The sequence below is a fragment of the Buteo buteo genome, chromosome 23 (genome assembly GCF_964188355.1).
Source record: "Buteo buteo chromosome 23, bButBut1.hap1.1, whole genome shotgun sequence".
NCBI classification, from domain to species: Eukaryota; Metazoa; Chordata; class Aves; order Accipitriformes; family Accipitridae; genus Buteo; species Buteo buteo.
This window is the reverse complement of record NC_134193.1, coordinates 6294175-6313479: the sequence shown is the minus strand read 5'-3', so window position 1 is coordinate 6313479 and position 19305 is coordinate 6294175. Positions and strand designations below refer to the sequence as shown.

General features: G+C 65.7%; 2 protein-coding genes across 5 annotated transcripts; both read left to right on the top strand.

Annotated features, from left to right (window-relative positions):
• Positions 1-1911: 1911 nt before the first annotated feature.
• On the top strand, positions 1912-9586 carry ELAPOR1 (endosome-lysosome associated apoptosis and autophagy regulator 1). 3 transcript variants are annotated; one of them, XM_075055161.1, is made up of 22 exons: positions 1912-2001; positions 2579-2771; positions 3671-3818; positions 3934-4014; positions 4257-4362; positions 4441-4590; positions 4858-4946; positions 5043-5220; positions 5333-5461; positions 5546-5636; positions 5728-5833; positions 5918-6055; positions 6146-6400; positions 6835-7008; positions 7802-7982; positions 8122-8218; positions 8306-8407; positions 8649-8775; positions 8862-9040; positions 9115-9280; positions 9342-9372; positions 9434-9586. In XM_075055161.1, the coding sequence occupies exons 2-22, from the start codon at positions 2611-2613 to the stop codon at positions 9508-9510; spliced, it is 2766 nt and encodes a 921-aa protein (XP_074911262.1). In that variant the 5' UTR covers positions 1912-2001; positions 2579-2610; the 3' UTR covers positions 9511-9586. The 3 variants fall into 3 exon arrangements, with proteins under 3 accessions (XP_074911262.1, XP_074911261.1, XP_074911264.1); XM_075055160.1 differs by lacking the exon at positions 9342-9372 and having other exon boundaries at positions 9442-9586; XM_075055163.1 differs by lacking the exons at positions 4441-4590; positions 4858-4946; positions 9342-9372 and having other exon boundaries at positions 4257-4340; positions 9442-9586.
• Positions 9587-10986: 1400 nt separating this feature from the next.
• SARS1 (seryl-tRNA synthetase 1) lies at positions 10987-17926 on the top strand. 2 transcript variants are annotated; one of them, XM_075055164.1, is made up of 11 exons: positions 10987-11178; positions 13122-13192; positions 13369-13449; positions 14095-14253; positions 14749-14892; positions 15275-15430; positions 15923-16144; positions 16231-16360; positions 16910-17067; positions 17171-17300; positions 17439-17926. In XM_075055164.1, the coding sequence occupies exons 1-11, from the start codon at positions 11043-11045 to the stop codon at positions 17597-17599; spliced, it is 1548 nt and encodes a 515-aa protein (XP_074911265.1). In that variant the 5' UTR covers positions 10987-11042; the 3' UTR covers positions 17600-17926. The 2 variants fall into 2 exon arrangements, with proteins under 2 accessions (XP_074911265.1, XP_074911266.1); XM_075055165.1 differs by having other exon boundaries at positions 11110-11178; positions 13122-13232.
• The last annotated feature ends 1379 nt before the right edge of the window (positions 17927-19305 follow it).

Sequence of the window (19305 nt, the reverse complement as noted above, 5' to 3'; positions counted from 1 at the left end):
CCTCCAAATTTCCCTCCCTGGGGGTCTGTGCTCACCCTCCATGAGGTCCTTGCCTGGCCCCCCCCAGCTCTCCCTGACCTGCGGCCGCTTTTCATCTGGGCCAGTAATTTTTTTTGTGCCGTGATCCAATTTTTTTGTGTGTGTTCCACGGCCCGGAGCTGGAAACAATAGACCGGCTGGCGCCCGTCCCCAGGAAGGATCGCTCCCATGGAGGTTATGTCCCCTGTCCCTGTCCCAGTCCCACCCATTGGGGACAGACCTTCTCCCTTTCCTGACCAGAGCAGGGTGGCAGTGGCAGCCCAGGGTCCCCCCTCCTGCTGCAGAGCTGCCCCAGGGCTGAATTAGGTCGATTTATTTAGATTTTTTTTTTAAATTTGCAGCCTTTACGAAGGGGGGCAATTAATATCGCGTGTCCCAGCCTCTCAGCTCCATGCCAGGGGCGAGGAAAGTTTGGGAAGAGGGAAAAAACACCTTTTTCTCAAGGGAATCCCTTGGGAGCATGAGCTATGTTGGGGCTCAGGGCTGCTGACAGCCGGGGTGACCCCATGGGTAGCCCCGTCCTGGCCGTGGTGGTGGGCACCCACTTCTGCGTCCCCATCCCAGGGCTGTGGGGGGCTCAATGCTGCCTGTACGCGGGCAGGGGGTTCTGCAGGCAAAGCCTTCACGCCTCTCCGACCCCCTTTCCCCCCCCCATCGCCACTGTTTCCAGCTGACGGGAAACATCAAAGCGTTGTTTTTGTTGTTTTCTCGCCAACCTGCCACGCTCCGGTGTCTGCCGGGAGCACGAAGCCACGGCGCCCGGCTCTGAACCCCAGAGATGCTGCGGGGGGGGGGGGGGGGCTGTGGCATTCCTCCCTCACCCACCCCCCCCCCACGCACCCAGTACCCCACTGCGCTGCCATCAGCCGCGCAGCAGCCGGACCCGGCCTTCACCCTGCCCGGGAGATTAACCGCACCGGCTGGGCTTCGCCTGCCCCCGGCATCGCCTCCTTGCCGGCCTTGAGCCAGTCTTGGCTTGGAGGCAGCTGGCGGCACGGTGAGGGGGGGGTCACGGTGCCCCGCTCTCCCCAGCCCTTATCCTTTCCTCTCGGCTGCTCTCTGCTCCGGCATCCAGCCAGCGGCACTGCCGAGGGGTGCCCGCAGCCGGGTGGGTGTCCCGGGGCTGGCGGCTCCCCGGGAGGACGGTGCATCCGGGTTGTGCCGAGGAGCCGGTTTAATGAGCAACGTGTGCCACCGCGCTCGGGCCACGCCAAGGCAAATGGTGCCGTGCCGGCGACGGTGCCATCTGCTCACCAGCATTCAGGGGGGATGCCGGGGTTTCAGCTCCCCCCAGGGAGGGGGTGGCAGTGCTGGGTGCCTACGCTGCAGCGGAGCTGTCATGGGGGTGGCCGGGGACACCCTCAGCACACGAGCGTGGCCTGGGTGACCCCACAGCCCTCCTTGGGGTTTGGCAGCTGCGGGGGGGATGTCCGGGACGGGGGGGGGGGTCATCCTACTTGAAACCCCACCCTCAGCATCCCCCCAGCCAGGCATCCCCTGAGACCCCAGCATCCCCCTGATCCAAGCATCCCCCCCAAACCTGACCATCCCCCTCCCCCCGGCAACCCCCACCCCCAGCATCCCCCCACCCTGAGCACCCCCCCCACCCCCAGCGTCCTCCCCCGCTGCACAGGCCTGTCCCCAGGCTGGGGCCGAGCAGCCTGGCTAAGCTGGCCAAGCTGGGGGACTGGGCGCTGCGGGACATTGCAACAGCTTAAAACAAAAATATCAATGCAAGAGGTGGCTGGGCACATGCTGGGGACAAGGCAGCTCCTCGGGGGTGGGGGGAGCACAGTGGGGGTCTCGGGGCCGCAGGTCTCCCTGTGTGTTTTCTCTTCCAGTCCGAGTACCACTACGAGTACACGGCGTGTGACAGCACGGGCTCGCGGTGGAGGGTGGCCGTGCCACACACGCCGGGACTTTGCACTGGCCTGCCGGACCCCGTCAAGGGCACCGAGTGCTGTAAGGTTGGGGGGTGGGGTGGGGGGTCCTGGGGTGTGGGAAGGGCAGGGGTGGGAAATGAGGGCGGGGGGGGGGGAGAGGAGCGGTGAGACGAAGCGCGGCTTTTCATCAGCTCCGTCGCAGCGTGGTGCCTTCAAAGGCGGCGACGGGACCTGTCTGCGCGGCAGCAATAAGCTCTCGTTAGCTCTGTCAGCTTGTCATGGGGAAGGCTGGGATGCGATGAGGGGGATGAAACCCCCCTCTCCAAGCCTCAGGGGATGCTGTGGCTCTGCAGTGTGCTTTGGGCAGGGGGTCGCATCCTGCCTGGTGCTCACTGGTGGTCAGGCAGGGAAGTGCCGTGGACTTGCCAAAAATCATAAATCGAGGGGGTTTGCCTTGCTGCTGTGGGGCCACGCAGGGATGCTCAGGATGGGGGACCAGGGGTTGTGCAGGGATGCTCGGGTTGGGGCATTCCAGAGTCAGCTGGGCATTGCCACTAGTGGGAAGCACTCCGAAAAGCGGAGCTGAGGATGATGAGGCCGAAGCAGCACTGGGGGGAGCGACCACCTTGACCCCCCCCCTTGTTGCACGTGGGCAGCTTTCTCTTGCAAGGCGGGCGAGTTCCTGGACATGAAGGCACAGGCATGCAAGCCCTGCGCGGAGGGCACCTACTCGCTGGGCACCGGCATCCGCTTCGATGAGTGGGACGAGGTGCCCCACGGCTTCGCCAACGTTGCCACCAACCTGGAGGTTGACGATGGCTTCGGCAACGCGGTGGAGAACTGCACCGCGTGAGTCATGGCTCTGCCACCGGCACGGCTCTTCTGCATTAATGGGTGGATGGCTGGAGCCTGGCTGCTCCTCCCCAGGAGGATGCTCGGGACATGGCCACCCTGGCACAGCGGGGATGGGCAGCAGTGAGCAGGATGGGTGGTGTGACACCTCTGTGCATCAATAGCACCCCATTTCCCTGACACCCATCCCCTACGCTCCCTCTGTCACCCTTCCCTGGGAGGCAATGCTGGCAGGGCGCTGCAGGGGACACCGCAGCCACAGCAAGGGGACACCCCGGCAGCATCACCCCCACCCATGCTGACAGGACCCCAACCCTGTGGGACAACTACACCAGCCCTCCTCAGAGATGGAGCACCCGTGGGGGTCCCCACACCTTTGCACCACAAGCCAGCACCTTTATTTTCCACCATGACCTTTTGATCCATGCCAGCAGCCACCGAGCCCTCCCGCCAGCCAGTTGCACTGGCAGCCGCCGAGCTGCCCCGCGCTGCAGCATTTATGCAACTTGCAAATGTAACCTACTTCCAGCAGTGCTTTAATTATTCAGCCGCCGTCCCTGGTGCGGCTCCGAAGCGGCAGGATCCCACTCTCCTCCTCCCTGCAGCCCACCCACCTCTTGCCGGCACAAGTGGGGACAGGCTGGGGGGTAAAGGTCCCCCAGGGATAAGGGTCCCAGCCACCACACAGTGACATGTCCCCCGGGCTGTCCCCAGCACCCAAGCTCTCCATCCTCGGTCCCCGAGGTTCCCCGTGCTGTCCCCAGCCCCCTGTGTCCAAATCCTCTTCCCTGTTCCACCTGCCTGGGGACTGTCACAGCCGTCCCCGCTATCCCCATCCTGGCTGCCGCGGGGTTCGGACTGGTGACAGAGCCCGTGGTCTGTGCCACCTGCCTCAGGTCGACGTGGGTGCCACTGGGGGACTACGTGGCCTCCAACACAGATGAGTGCACGGCCACCCTCATGTACGCTGTCAACCTCAAGCAGTCAGGCACTGTCTCTTTCGAGTACATCTACCCCGACAGCAGCATCGTCTTTGAGTTCTTTGTAGGTGCTGGGGGCCGGAGGGATGCAAGCCAGGCTGGAGGGTGGGGGTCCCTGGGGACATGGGGGGGTCCCTGGGGACATGGGGAGGGTCCCCGTCCTCACACCACCTCTGCAGGTGCAGAATGACCAGTGCCAGCCCACGGTGGAGGAGTCGCGCTGGATGCGGACGACGGAGAAGGGCTGGGAGTTTCACAGTGTGAGTGCGGGGGGCAGGAGGAGACTTGGGGGGGGTGTCCCTTGGCGCAGTCCCCAGGGCCCCTTGTGTCCCCCCCTGGGGGAGAGGATGCTCCATAAGGATGCAGAGCGGGTGGTGGGTGATGGCAGATGGGTTAGTGCCTCAACCCCCCACCCATGGGTGCCAACCCCCTCCCCAGCAGTGGGACCATCCGACCCCGCTCCCCCCAACCTCCCCCCCCAGCACCCCCACCCCTTTTCCAGGTGGAGCTGAGCCGCGGCAACAACGTGCTGTACTGGCGGACCACAGCTTTCTCCGTGTGGTCCAAGGTCCCCAAGCCGGTGCTGGTGAGGAACATCGGCATCACAGGTAGGTGGGTGCAGGGTGTGGGGGTCCCACCGCCCCCTCCCAAAGGCTCCCTCACCCTGAGCACCCTCCTGCTGCCAGGGGTGGCTTATACCTCCGAGTGCTTCCCCTGCAAACCCGGCACCTACGCCCCTGCCGCCGGCTCCTCCACCTGCCAGCTCTGCCCCGCAGACACCTTCTCCAGCAAAGGAGCCACCGCTTGCCAGCCCTGCGAGCCCACCACCTACGCCGGTGAGAGGTGGCAGCCGCGTCCCCTCCCCTGTCCCCTCACCCTGAGGTGGCAGCCAGGTTCTCTTGTCCCCCCAACCTCTGCCCTGCGGAGATGCTCCTGGGGAAGGGAGAGGTGATGCCAGGGACAGGGAGGACCTGCCAGCCCTTGGGTGGGGACGGACACGGGCATCCCACTGGTGGCATGGGGCAGGCAGGGCATCCCGTGGGGACAGCAGTAAGGTCCCCTTGCTGGGCTGGCTCAGCTGCCATCTCCCCCACGGTCGGCAGAGCCTGGCTCGGCATCCTGCAAACCGCGGCCGCCCTGCACCGACAAGGATTACTTCTACACCCACACTGCCTGCGATGCTGGTGGTGAGGTACGGCCGGGGGGGGGATATCAGGGGGCTAGCATCCGCTGTCCCCGTGTGTCCCCCCCCTACCCCAGCTCAGCCCCTCTGCTCCCACCCGGGCAGACCCAGCTGATGTTCAAGTGGGCAGAGCCAAAAATCTGCACTGAGGAGCTTCCCCAGGCGGCCAAGCTGCCCCCGTCCGGGGTGAAAACCAAGTGCCCCCCCTGCAACCCTGGCTTCGCCAAAAGCAACGGCAGCACCTGCCAGCCCTGTCCCTATGGCTCCTACTCCAATGGCTCCGGTAAGGACGTCCCCATCATCATCCCCAAGGGGTGACTGGGGCACCTGGCGCTGCTGGGGAGGGGGGGAGGTGGGTGCCATCCCGGTGCAGGGTTGTCCCCTCCTGTCCCTAGGCTGTCTCAGCTGCCCGGCGGGCACCGAGCCGGCACTGGGGTTGGAGTACAAGTGGTGGAACGTGCTGCCCCCCAACATGGAGACCACTGTCCTCAGCGGCATCAACTTCGAGTACAAGGGGATGGCAGGTAGTGCCGGAATGCTGTCCCCTCGCTGTCCCCTCCCGCAAGGGCAGCCAAGGACCCTGCTGAGCCATCACCATGTCCTTGCAGGCTGGGAGGTGGCTGGGGACTACATCTACACGGCGGCGGGAGCCTCTGATAACGACTTCATGATCCTCACGCTGGTGGTCCCCGGCTTCAGGTGAGGTGGGGACCAGCACCAGGGTGTCCCCAGGGATGGGGGGGACATTGCCATGGGCTAGAGCCTGGCAGTGTCCCCACGCCATCCCCAGCCCTCCGAGCCCAGTGCTGGAGGATGCAGAGAGCAAGGAGGTGGCCAGGATCACCTTCGTCTTCGAGACGGTCTGCAGCGTCAGCTGTGAGCTCTACTTCATGGTGGTGAGTGGGGGGGACACAGCGGGGGGAGTTTGGGGGACACACACTGGGTTTGAGGGGAGTCCCACCGTTCCCCTGTCCCCGCAGGGCATCAACTCCCGCACCAACACGCCAGTGGAGACGTGGACGGGCCCCAAGGGGAAGCAGTCCTACACCTATGTCGTGGAGAAAAATGCCACCATGAGCTTCACCTGGGCTTTCCAGCGCACCCCCTACCACGAGGCGGTGAGGGACAGGGGGTGACATACCCCCCCGGGGGGCTGCAGGTGCTGGGGCGCATGGGTGGGCGATGGTGACAGGTGCTCTCGGTGCCAGGGCCGGCGGTACACCAGCGACGTGGCCAAGCTGTACTCCGTCAACGTCACTAATGTGCTGGGAGGGGTGGCATCCTTCTGCCGACGCTGCGCCCCTGAGCCGGCTGGATCCTGCGCCCCGTGTCCCCCTGGGAACGCCATGGACCGTGGCTCGGGCACCTGCCGGCCCTGCCCGCCCGGCACCTACCTGCGGGGTCACCCCTCCGACGGGACCCCTACCTGCCACCCCTGCGGCCCCGGCACCCGCAGCAACCAGGTGCCCATCCCTCCCTGTGTCCCTTGGGGGTGTGGGTCCATGGGGTGGGGGGGTGATGTCCCCGCGGGTGATGCCAGCCCCGCCCAGCCATCCCAAATAGGTGATGCTGTGGGCCCCAGAGTGGTGACACCAGCCCCCCCCTCCCATCCTGGGTGGGTGACACCGGCCCCTCTGGCCGTCCTGGGTGGGTGTCACTGTCAGGGCAGGTGATGCCAATCCCCAGCTGTCCCCAGGGAGGTGATACCAGCCCCCCTGGCCATCCAGGGTGGGTGACACCACCACCCCTGCCCCGGCTGTCCCTGAGGGGTGATGCCAGCTCTCTGCTGTCCCCAAGGGGATGACCCCAGCCATCCCCAATAGGTGATACTACCTGTCCCCGGCCGGGTGACACCAGCCCCTGCCTGTCCCTGACTGCCACCTCCTGCCCCCCCCAGCTCCGCTCCCTCTGCTACAACAACTGCAGCTTCTCCCTGGCGCTACCGGGCCGGATCCTGCACTACGACTTCTCGGCGCTGGCCACCGGCACGGCCTTTGCCAGCGGCCCCAGCTTCACCGCCAAGGGCCTCAAGTATTTCCACCACTTCAACATCAGCCTCTGTGGCAACCAGGTGAGGTCGGGGCAGCAGGCAGCGCTGCCCGCAGTGCAGGCAGCACCCGCAGCGCTGCCCGCCTGCCTGCTGGCCCCGGGGCCGGGGTTAGTGCCTTACCTGGGCCGTGGGAACAGGCGGGGATGTGTGCACGTAGTGATAGGAACACGTGTGTGCATGCATGTATCGTGCACCCACACACATGGGCATGCATATATGGTGCAAACACATGCACACGTGCAGTCATGCAAACACGGGTAGTCATGCAAACACAGGTAGTCATGCAAACACATGCACATTGTTGTGCACATGCATGCATGCATTTGTGCCAGCACAGGTGTACATGCAGTCATACGGAAGCACGTGCGCATGTGCACGCAGTCATGCAAACATGCGCAGTCATGCTAACACCTATAAGTGCATGCATGCAGTTGTGCAAACACAGGTGTGCATGCAGTCACACGTGCACACATGCACAGCCATGCAAACACACATGCACACTTGCAGTCATGGAAACACATGCAGTTGTGCAAACACAGGTGTACATGCGTGTACACATGCACAGTCATGCAAACTCACATGCAACTACACACAGTCATACAAGCACTTGCACACTCATGCAAACAGGCATGCAAACACGCACAAACGCTCATGCAAACACCCGTGCACACCCGCAGTCCTGCAAAGACTCGCACACGTGCGCGTGGTCATGCACACACAGGTGCACCCACAAACGTGCACCATCACTTGCAGACACCCCCACACACACGTGTGCCGTCGCCACCCAGCGTCACCCCCTCTCCCTTGCTGCCAGGGCAGGAAGATGGCCTCCTGCACCGACAACGTGACGGACGCGCGGCTGCCGGCGGGCGAGGGGGACCCTGCCCGGGTGGTGACGTCCTACGTCTGCCAGTCCATCCTGGTGCCCCCCGACGTCATGGGCTACAAGACGGCCGTGTCCTCGCAGCCCGTCAGCCTGGCCGACCGCGTCGTGGGTGAGAGCCGGCACTCGGGGTGCTCCGGTGTCCCCCTTCTCCCCCCAACCTGGAGCAAACCCCTGTGGTTTGACCTTCATCCTCGCCGTCCCCTCCTGTGGGACCCCGGTGCCGCTGGGACACCCCACTTTCGCCACAGGCGTCACCACCGGCTCCACGCTGGATGGCATCACCTCACCCCCCGAGCACTTCCCCCCCGGCCACCCTGACCTGCCCGACATCGTCTTCTTCTACAGGTGAGGGTGGGCGGCCGAGGGGGAACACACACACACAGGGACCCCGCTTTTCCCCCCGCTGAGCCCCCCCATGTCCCCCGTTGGCAGGTCCAACGACGTGACGCAGCCCTGCAGCGGGGGCCGGGCCACCGCCATCCGCCTGCGCTGCGACCCGCTGCGCCCGGGCACCGGCAGCCTGGCCGTGCCCAGGTAGGTGGGGACGGTGCTGGGGACCAGGGTGGCTTTGGGACGGGTGGGCAGCATCCTCACCCCCACCCTAGGGTGACCCCCCATCTCCTGCCCACCCTGGCTGGCAGGGCATGGGGTGCATCCCTTGGGTGCTTTGCTTTGGGGACCCCACCGTCCCTGCTCGCCATGTCCCCCACCCTGGCTTGTCACCGCCGGCCGAGCCCCCCCTCTTTTTCTTCCTCCCCCCCTCCCCGCCCCCCAGCAAATGCCCTGAGGGCACCTGCGACGGCTGCACCTTCCACTTTCTCTGGGTGACGGGCGAGGGTTGTCCCCGCTGCTCCGCCGGCCACTATCGCCCCATTGTCGGCGCCTGCCTCGGCGGCATCCAGGTACGACCGTGACACCAGGCTGGGACGCCACGGGGATGGGCTGGGGTCACCCACCCCGCTGAGCCCCCTGTGTCCCCCCCCGCCAGAGAACCACCTACGTCTGGCGGGAGCCCCGGCTGTGCCGCGGCGGGCAGAGCTTGCCGGCGCAGAAGGTGAGGGGCTGCAGGAGCGTGGATTTTTGGCTGAAGGTGGGGATCTCTGCCGGCACTTGTGCCGCTGTCTTGCTCGCCGCCCTCGCCGCCTACTTCTGGAAGAAGAACCAAAAGTGAGTGGTGCCACCAGGATTTTGGGGACGGTCATAGCCACGGGGGGGTTGATGCCACTGCTCTCTATCCCCAGGCTGGAGTATAAATACTCCAAGCTGGTGATGAACGCAGCGGCCAAGGAGAGCGAGCTGCCGGCGCCAGATAGCTGTGCCATCATGGAGGGGGAGGACGCCGAGGACGACCTGGTGTTTGCCACCAAGAAGTCGCTTTTTGGCAAAATCAAGTCCCTCACGTCCAAGGTAAGGGGCAGGGGGGCACAACCCCAGAGCAGACACCGGAGAAGCCACAGCAGTGGTGCAGTTTGTGGCTGCTCCGTGCCTCGGTTTCCCCACCCCAGGGGGGCATGGGGGGAGGAGGCGGGGTGGGGGGCTCAGCCCGCTGACACCGGGGCTCGCCGCAGAGGACGCCGGACGGTTTTGACTCCGTCCCGCTGAAGACATCGTCCGGCAGCACTGCCATGGAGCTGTGACGGGGCGGGGGGGGCCACCCGCGCCCACCCCCCCACCCCCCCAACGTGGCCTTAGGGACCCGCTTCCGACCAGAGCTTCATTACGGCTTTTGTACGTCCCCTTCCCCCGTGACCCCCCCAAACCAAGCGCTGAAAAATGCCAAATACAGGTGTGGGGTTTGTACGACGGCTCTGTGTCCCCCCCCGCGACCCCCGGCCGGGCACCAGGACACTGGCACACATGTGGGGGGGTGCAGGGGGGTGTGACTGTGGGCATGCCACAACGGGGGGGGGAGGTGGGGAGCGTGTTGTACGTGCACACAGGCGTGTCCGTGTGTGTGCGGGGTGCTCGTGCGTGGGCTTGCACACGTGGGCTGCGTGCGCACACACGTGTGGGGGTGGGTGTGCACGTTGTGGGGGGTGTTCGCACGCTTGGCGGGGGGAGCGTGCTTGTGGATGGGGTCGGGCACGTGCGCGCGCGAGCTCTGGCCGTGGCACAGCTGACTCCTGTGCTGTTGTTGCAGCTCAGGGTGCCCAGGCGAGTGCCCGGTGGAACGCAGCTGTGCCATGCTGGGCCAGGCCATGTCATGCCGTGCCGTGCCATGCCATGCTGGGCCAGGCCATGTCACACCATTCCATCCCAGGCCATGCCACACTATTCCATCCCAGGCCATGCCGTGCGGTGCCGTTCTGTGCCCGGTGAGGCGTGCCACAGCTCGGCACCAGCCCTGTACCCACCTCTCGCTCCCTGGGCTCGCTTGGCCGCCAGCACAAATTGACCTCTTTGGGCAATTCTAGCCCAAAGCGGGTGCCCACTGCCGCAAGCTCCCGGCACGGCATTTCCCACTGCCGCCCTGGCACCCGGGTCATCTGGGGGGGTCCCTGTGGCCTTGGTCCCAAAGCCCCTGGTTCCCCTCTGTCTTGGGGGACAGGGTGCCCACAGTGGAGGGGGCACCCAGGACCCCTCCGGGAGCCCCCCAAGGACCGGACAGTGGGGTCTGGCTCCTAGCCTGGGGACGATGGCGGGGGGCTGCTCCCGTGGTGTGTGGTGGCCGCCCTAAGCCAGCATTTCCGAGGGTGCGTCCCCCGGTGGGGGCCGGTGCTCGGTGCTGGGGGCGGAGGTGAATGTTGGGGTGCCATGGGGTGCCGTGGGGGGACGCTTGGGGACACCCAGGGCCCCCCGGGGATGCCGGCAGCTGCGGGGGGCGGCTGGGGGTACCCGGGGGCCACCAGAATACCCGGGGGGGGGGGAGGGGCTGGGATTAGCCAGGGAGACGGGCGGACACCCGGGGGTGCCCACGCAGACCCCCAGAGTCCCCGGGGACCCCCGGGGTGCCGAGGGATGCTCGGCCCCCCCCCCACCGGGCTGCACCCGCCCCGCCGCGCGGCCGCCGCTCCACCAGGGGGCGCTGCTCCCCGCGACGCGCCCTCTCGCTCCCCCCTCCCCCCCACACAGTCTGTGTTCTGCGCATGCGCCGCGCCGCGCATGCGCGCTGGGGAGTGGCCGCCGCCGCCGCCGGGGGCTGACAGGAGTCGCCGCCGCCGCCGCCATCATGGTGCTGGACCTGGATCTGTTCCGTGCCGACAAGGGCGGTGACCCCGCCATGGTGCGGGATATGCAGCGCAAACGCTTCAAGGACCCGGCGCTGGTGGACGCGCTGGTGCGGGCCGACGGCGCCTGGCGGAGGTGTACGTGGGGCGGAGGGCCGGGCCGGGCCGGGCCGGGGGGCTGGCAGACCCCCCCCGGGCTAGGGGGGGAGGGGCTGAGGGGAGCCGGCACCCCCCGGGGCTGGGGGACCCCCAGGAGGGCCTGTCACCCCCCCCCAGAGGGGACCCTCTGTCCCAGGCTGGGCATGTCCCCCTCTTCTATGCCCCCGGGGTGGGGAACTCCTCTCAGCACCCTCCAGCCTGGCGGCCTGTCCCCAGGTGATGCCCCCCGTCTCCTCTCTCCAGGGATGGGGGATCCCTCCGGGATCCCTCTCTTCCATCCCCCACAGGGCTAGGAGCCTGTCCCCAGATTGATCCCCAAATGCCCTCACCGCGGTGGGGTGACCTTTGGGGGCTCCCTTCCGCCCCCCTCCCCAGCCCCGGGGGATCTCCTCGGTGGATCTTTTCCCTCTGGAACTGGGGGATCCTGTGGGTGGATCCCTGCGGGGGCCAGGGGCTGCTTTCTGGGTGCATCCCCCTCACACCCTTCCCTAGGGCTGGGGAGAGGTTCTCCCGGTGGATCCCCCCGTCCCTCCTCCCCAGGCCTGGGGGCAGATCCCTGGTGGCGGTCCTCCTTGGCCTGCACGTGGATCCCCACCAGTGATCCAGCCCCACCGGTGATCCGCAGGGATCCGCTCCCTATGCTGCCACTGGAGCTGCACTGCTGGCAGGATCCAGCTGGGGGGGGGGGGTGTCCCACACGGTGCCACCCCCACATGCTGGGGTAAACCCATGCCTGGGCGGTTCAAGGGGGCAGGAGCAAAGGCCCCATCGCTCCCGGCCCGGGTGGGGCAGCGGGAGCTGCCATCGACCCGTGTTTTCGGGTGCCCGAGTGCGGAGGAGGGTGTGGTGGGAGGCGAGGAGGGGTGAGTGCCCCAGAAACCCGCAGTTCCCAGGGCACCCCGGTCCCCCTTGCTGCTGCCACGGGATGAAAGAGGCAGCTTTAAACACCTTTTTAATCCCATTGCCTTGATGTGAATGAGCCCTGCCCTGCTTAATCACGCCCGGCGCGTCCCCTGGCTCCGGCCATGCCGTCATCACTGCCTTAATTTTATCCGAGGGCCTTTCATCCCACAGGACCAGCCAGCTTCCCAGGCTGGCGGTGGGGGCTGTGCCCCGGCCCCCTCCCCGCAGGACTCTGGCCCATCCCGGTGGCGGTGGGTGCTGCGGCGGGGTGCGCTGGCGCATAACCGCGAGGCGCAGGGCTGGCAGGACGCGCTGGCGAGCAGCCGGCTGATGCAATCCTGCGTCTGCCGGTGCCGGTGCCGGTGCCGTGGGGTCCATGGGAGGCTGCCAGGGTCATGTTTGCCATGCCCTGTTCCCTGGCTCTTAACCCTTTGTGTTTCCTGACTCTGGATCATCCCCTGTGGGTCTGATCCTGCCTGCAGATGGGGATGTCACCCTGTTGGGTTGACACATCCCTGGTGTTGGTGTGTCTCTGATTTGGGCTGCCCTGTCAGGAGGGGATGGCTGTGTCCTGGGCTCTGCCCTTCCCAGCCCTGGTGTCACCAACGGGGACCTCCCCTGTCCCCTCATCAAACAGCCTGAATCTCATCACTGCGGCCCCAGAGCCCTGGATCCACTCAGCCCTCAGTGCCTCCAGCCCGGCCTGGGGGTCCTGGGGGGGCCGTGGCGCAGCGCAGTGTCACACTGGGTTTTTTCAAATGACACCTCTTCATGGGAGCCCTCTGGTCCCCGCATCTCTGCCCTGCGTCATGGCCAGCCCCACACCATGCTCTCACACCATCAAACCTTCCCATGTCCTGAAATGCCTGGGGCTGGCAGCGATGGACATTGCTGGAGCTGCCATCCCCTCTCTTGCTGCTGCCTGAGGCTTCACACCCCCTCTTGGTGCCGGACAGGGATCCCAGCCTCCAATGCCACTCACGTGGCTGGCTGACGGCTCCCTCCCCTCTGCTTTCTAGGCAGGTTTCGTGCCGATAACTTGAACAAGCTGAAGAACCTGTGCAGCAAAACCATTGGAGACAAGATGAAGGTGAGGCATGAAGGCAGACGGTCCTGGCAGCAATTCACTGGTGGGTCGTTACTAACTGGTGGCATCTCCCCTAGTTCTCTGCTTTCCAGGCCTCTCCCTCACATCATTGAGGAATATTTTTACCCTGGAGCTTTGGTCTTTAACCTTGCCATGGTTTCTTTTTCCTTCTGCTGCAGAAAAAAGAGCCAGTGGGGACGGACGAGTCCGTACCAGAGAGCGTGCAGAACCTCGACGAGCTCACAGCTGACGTCCTCGGGGTGAGTCTGACCCTGTCTCCCCCCACTGTGCCACTGGCCAGCCAGTTTGTCCAGAGCTTTGCCTTAATTGCCCAAGTTGGTGGCATGAGGTGCCCAAAGCCCCAGCACCAAGCGAGGGGGGACTGCCTGAACTCCCTGCCAGGAGGATCTTTATTTCCTCCTGTCCCATGCCAGCAATAACCAGCTCTTGCTCAGTGTCCTTCATCTAAAGACCATTTTAGCCTTGGTCCGTGGCAGCTCACCAGCCCAGGGCTCGTCCTGCGCTTCCCTGGGGAATTTGAGCAGCCTCAGTGATTACATGTCCTCTGCAAGTCCCATCCTCCCTGCCCGTTCCCTTTCCCAGTTCGTTAACCGTGATGTTTAATGAGCATGGCATTGGCCGGCTTTTGGTGCCATGGGAGGTGACTGCTCCCCCTTGTCCCTGCCAGGCACTGTGTGATGCCGTAGTTTGCTCAGGCCCTTTCAGAGCCTGACTTATGTCGGTCCTTTGTCCTCCGGGGCTGTTGTTTGATGTGTTCAGTTCACAGTTTCTCTCCAGAAGCCGTGTCGGTGAGGCAAGGGTCCATGATTAACCGTGCTCAGCTGCCAGCCCCCCTCTCCCCAGCAGTTTCTTCCCTTCCCCACCTCACCTGGGTCCCTGCACAGGCTTTGCAGGTATCCCAGATCAAGAAAGTCCGTCTCCTCATCGACGAAGCTATCCTCAAGTGTGACGCCGAGCGCGTGAGGCTGGAGGCAGAACGTTTTGAGAGCCTGCGGGAGATCGGGAACCTCCTCCACCCCTCGGTGCCCATCAGCAACGACGAGGTAGGGACAAGAGTGCTCCCAGAGCTGCAGGGCCGCTCGGGGCCGGCCGCAACGGTTCATCAAAGCTAGACAACTGCCAGCAAGTGGGGGGCTCACTGCGGGGAGGTCCCCCCAACCCAAGATCAGCAGGCGGGTGAATGAAATCTGCATGACAAGACAGGGTTTCCTGCTGGGAGCAGACAAAGAGCAGCTCAGACAACACTGGACACGGCCATTGTTGGGGGAATACATGGGAAACTCGCTTCCAACCGGGGGGCTGGGATCTCCCTCCGCTGCCTTCATTCATCTGGCAGGAATATTTTGCTGGGGGAACACAATTGGGCTGGGCTGGCTGCCAAGTGGCCGCATAATAAGTGACCAGCTGGGATCAGGACTGGGGTTCCAGGCTCTGTAGTGTGGGATCCCAGACTGGGCCAGTGCAACATGGAGACTGGTGTCACCACCACCCTGGGGAGCTGAGGTGATGGGCTCCCCCTCCTCTTTGTCTTTGTGCAGGACGTGGACAACAAGGTGGAGCGGGTCTGGGGCGACTGCAGCTGCAGGAAGAAGTATTCCCACGTGGACCTGGTGGTGATGGTTGACGGTTACGAGGGAGAGAAGGGGGCAGTCGTCGCGGGCAGCCGGGGCTACTTCCTTAAGGTGCGAGCCCAGACCCCCATGGGGGCACGGAAACAATTGGAGCTGGAGGGAGAGCTGAGGGAAACGACGGGGGGGGCAGGGGTCATGGCTTCTCCTCCCCCGAGATGAGCTTGCTGCAGTGATGGCAGCTTCTGTGGTGGCATAAGCTTGCGCTGAGCTGGCTCATCGCGTCGGACGGACTCTGGCCTCGGTGGTGCTGCCAGCGTGGCCTGGGTAGCCTCCCGATCCACTCCAGCATCCCTGCCACACTCAAGAGGGTGATGCTGAGCCTGGCAGACAGAACAGCCTGGAGCTGGCGTGGGCTCCACCTGCTCCCGGACCTGCTGAGCAAGAAGGGATGGCACAGTGTGTGTGACAGGCGGTGGCTTCCCTTGTCCCCCAGGGTCCTCTGGTGTTCCTGGAGCAGGCCCTGATCCAGTACGCCCTGCAGAGCCTCCGCGCCAAGGGCTACACTCCTGTCTACACTCCGTTCTTCATGCGGAAGGAGGTGATGCAGGAGGTGGCCCAGCTCAGCCAGTTCGACGAGGAGCTCTACAAGGTGAGCGGCTAAATGCCTGCCGGGTCTCTGTGTCTCACCGCCTGGCACCCCCCGGCCCCTCCGGGCACCAGCTTTCCAACCAAGCCACCACCATGCGGCTTCCCCCACAGGGAGGGAGCCAGCTGAGATCCCCTCTGCCCCGGCGAGGCCTCGGCAGCCCCCTTCTGCTCCCTATCTCCGGGGTCCATCTTCACGGTTGACGCGGTTGTCATGGCGATGTGGTGACGGGAGGTGGCTCGTCCCCAGCCTCACTGGCAGGAGGCCATTGGGGCTTTTGAAGGAGGCCAAACAAGCAGCAAACAGCAGCTGCTCCCTTTCCCGAGCTGTCCTATCCCAGCTCTGAGCGCCGGCCCCGGAAAGCCTCACTGCCTGTCCACGTGCAGGCAGGGAGAGCGGAGAGCGGCTGCCTGCGCATCTGCCAGGGACCGTCTGTCCCCGGAGGTGCAGGAGCAGCTGGGGAAAGGGGACGGTGGTTCTTGTCCCACCCCGCAGGTGATCGGCAAAGGCAGTGAGAGGGCCGACGACAGCTCCATCGACGAGAAGTACCTGATCGCCACCTCAGAGCAGCCCATCGCAGCCCTGCACCGGGACGAGTGGCTGAAGCCAGAGGATCTGCCCATCAAGTACGCGGGGCTGTCAACCTGCTTCCGTCAGGAGGTGGGCTCCCACGGCCGCGACACCCGTGGCATCTTCCGCGTCCACCAGTTTGAGAAGGTGAGAGGAGCACAGCGGCATTCCCGCCAGGAATTTGGGGCTGTACCCGGAGCCGGTGCCAACTCGGGGTTCCCTTCTCTTTGCAGATCGAGCAGTTTGTCTACGCCTCACCCCACGACAACAAGTCATGGGAGATGTTTGAGGAGATGATAGCCACGGCAGAGGATTTCTACCAGTCCCTGGGCATCCCCTACCACATCGTCAACATTGTCTCGGGTAGGGACAGGGGCTTCCTCACCACGTGGCACCGGGGCCACCTCTCTGTGCCACGGTGGACCAGCCACCTCTGCCAGCGCCTCAGGTGTCACTGTGGCCCTGACCCACTTCCCAGCTCGACTTTCTTTGTCCCTGCCTCGCTTTCCCATGGTGTCTGTCCCCAGACCTGGCGAGGGGGAGGAGGTATCTCAGCCCCAGGGCATGGAAGAAGGAGACATTTGCTTTTCTGCAGAGATCCTCTGCTTTGCTCTGGGTCCACCAGGAGTGGGTGTGGGCACTGCACCAGGCCAGGACTGTCCCCACTGTCCCTTCCAGAGGGACAGTTTGAGTGTCCCAACTCCTCCTGAAAACTCTCCCAGGAAAATTATCCCATTTAAACACCCCTTCCCAGCTTCCCTGCTGCAGCGCAGGAGCCTCACGTCACTTCCAAAGTCACCTCGGAAGCTTCACCCCTTTAGCCCATGCTGCCCTATGACGGGCACATTCAGGGCGGGGGGCAAGCAGGAATGGGAGCCCCCCCCTGCTCAGTGCTGCCCCCCTGTCTCCCAGGCTCCCTCAACCACGCTGCCAGTAAGAAACTGGATCTGGAGGCCTGGTTCCCTGGTTCCGGCGCTTTCCGCGAGCTCGTGTCCTGCTCCAACTGCACCGACTACCAGGCACGCCGCCTGCGCATCCGCTACGGACAGACCAAGAAGATGATGGACAAGGTGAGGTTGAGCTGCTGGGCTGGAGTCCGGGTGGGGGTTGCTGTTCATCCCCTCCTTGCCTTCGCCATGTCACACCCCCCACTTTGCCATATCCCTGCCGCAGGTGGAGTTTGTGCACATGCTCAACGCCACGATGTGTGCCACCACCCGCACCATCTGCGCCATCCTGGAGAACTACCAGACGGAGGAGGGCATCCGTGTCCCGGAGAAGCTCCGAGACTTCATGCCCCCAGGTAATGCCCAGCACCTTCCCTTCCCCACCCAGCCTGGGGGTGTGTGTTTGTGGGGGGGTCCCAGTGGCCCCCCCTACATCTCTCTCCTGCCAGGCTGGGGGGGTGTGATGCATGGTGCCTGCTCTCCCCCCCCCCCAGACCTCCGGGAGCTGATCCAGTTTGTGAAGCCGGCCCCCATCGAGCAGGAGCTCTCCAAGAAGCAGAAGAAGCAGCAGGAGGGGGGCAAGAAGAAGCCGGGGGGGGGAAGCGAGCGGGTGCTGGAGGAGCAGATGCAGAACATGGGTGTCAACAGCGCCTGAGTCCTGAGCCCCCACCCCACGCCACCCCCCCACCAGGGACCTTCGGGGCCTCCTGAATCATCCTGCCTTCATCGCCGGCTGGGGCTGCGCCCATCACCTTCGCTTCAGGGCCCGTCTGTGGCAGGGAGCTGCCGGTCAATGCCTGGCTCCCCCCCCCCGCACGGAGCACCGCGCTCCCACGGGATGAAGGACTGACGCTATCGGAGCTGCGGTGTGTGGTGTGTCCCCCGCACCGAGTGGGGCTGGGGACCCTCCCAGCGCCCTGGTCCCTTCCCTGGGGAGGGAAAATGTCCTCTCCCTCCATTCAATAAAGCCAAGAACTGCTGAGCTGCGTGTCCCTAGGGCGGTCAGGAGGGAAGGGGGGGCACCAGCCGGGTGAGGCGGGGGGCGGGGGGGCTCTGGCTGCCTTTCCCCCTTCTCCCCCCCCCCCAGGGGCCTCCGCCAGCCCCGCACAATGGCCCAGACAAAGGCCGTGCTTGCTGGAGCCCATTTGTAATTCAAAGAGGGGCCAGGGGCCCCCCATGCCTCGGCCCCAGCTGCCAGCCCGGACCCCCCCATAGGTGGGTACGCAGTGAGGGGCGGGGGGGGCTGCGTGCCTCAGTTTCCCCGAGGAAACGGGGTCTGGCTGTCACCCCCCTGGCTCCCCAGGTTGTGCGTGGGAAACCAGTGGCTGCACCCTTGGGGTGCTGGGGAGGGAACTCAGGCGTCTGGGCCCCCCCGGCACAGCACCCCGATGAGCCGGTTGGGCTCGCCCTCCTCCCGCTCCCCTTTGAAGGGTGCCGGGGCTGCCGGCCAGGGCGGGGAGAGGCCCCGGTGAGTCACCGGAGCCCTCGGCGGGTGCCCGGGGGGGTCCCCGGGCGGCTCCCCAGCACCCAGCCCGGCTATGGGGTGTCCCCCCCCTTTCCTCCCCCCCGCGCACCCATCCGACCCGTTCTGCTGCCGGGGCCCCCGGGCCCGGCTCTGCACCGTCCTGCCCGGCACCCACGCCCTGGGCCCGACGCCGGCTGCCAGGATGGGTGCCAGGCGGGCTGGGGGGGAGGCTGCACCCACGGCCCCCTGCGCCCCGCTGAGCCCCCGTGGGGATACGACCCCCCTCCCCGCTGCCCGTGCCTGCAGTCCAGTCCAGTGTTCCCAGTCCTTCCCAGTTTGTCCCAGTAACCCCCCAGTCCTGGTGCGACGGGGCCGGCCGGAGCGGCATGGCGGGGCTGGCACCGGGGTGGGGTGCGGGGACCCCCGCGTGCTGGGGTGTCACAGCCTGCGGCAGTCACATGGAGGGGGGGTGGGGGTGGGGGGGTGTCACGCGCGTGCTGTATGTGCGCGCCCCGCGTGTGCGCGAGCCGTGCGCGTGTGCAACGCCCGTGTGCGCAACCTGTCTGCGCGTGCAACGCGCGGGTGGACGGGCCGGCGTCCGTGTGCGCAATTCACACGCGTGGGTGGGTGTGCGCAACGCCCACGCCTCTCCGTGCCCTTCTCCATCCCCACGCCCCGCCAGCGGGCAGCACACCCCCCACACCCCCCCCGCCCTCCACGCCGGGCCCGGGCCCGCGCTGCCCCCCGCTGCCGCCGGTGCGGGCGGGGCCGGTACCGCCGGCGGGGCCCCGGGGGGGGGGGGGGGTGGCTGGGGGGGGGAGAAGCGGCGGCGGCGGCGGCGCCTTTAAGCGCGGCGCAGGTCGGTGCAGCGGCCGGCCCCGCCCCGGCGGGCGCGC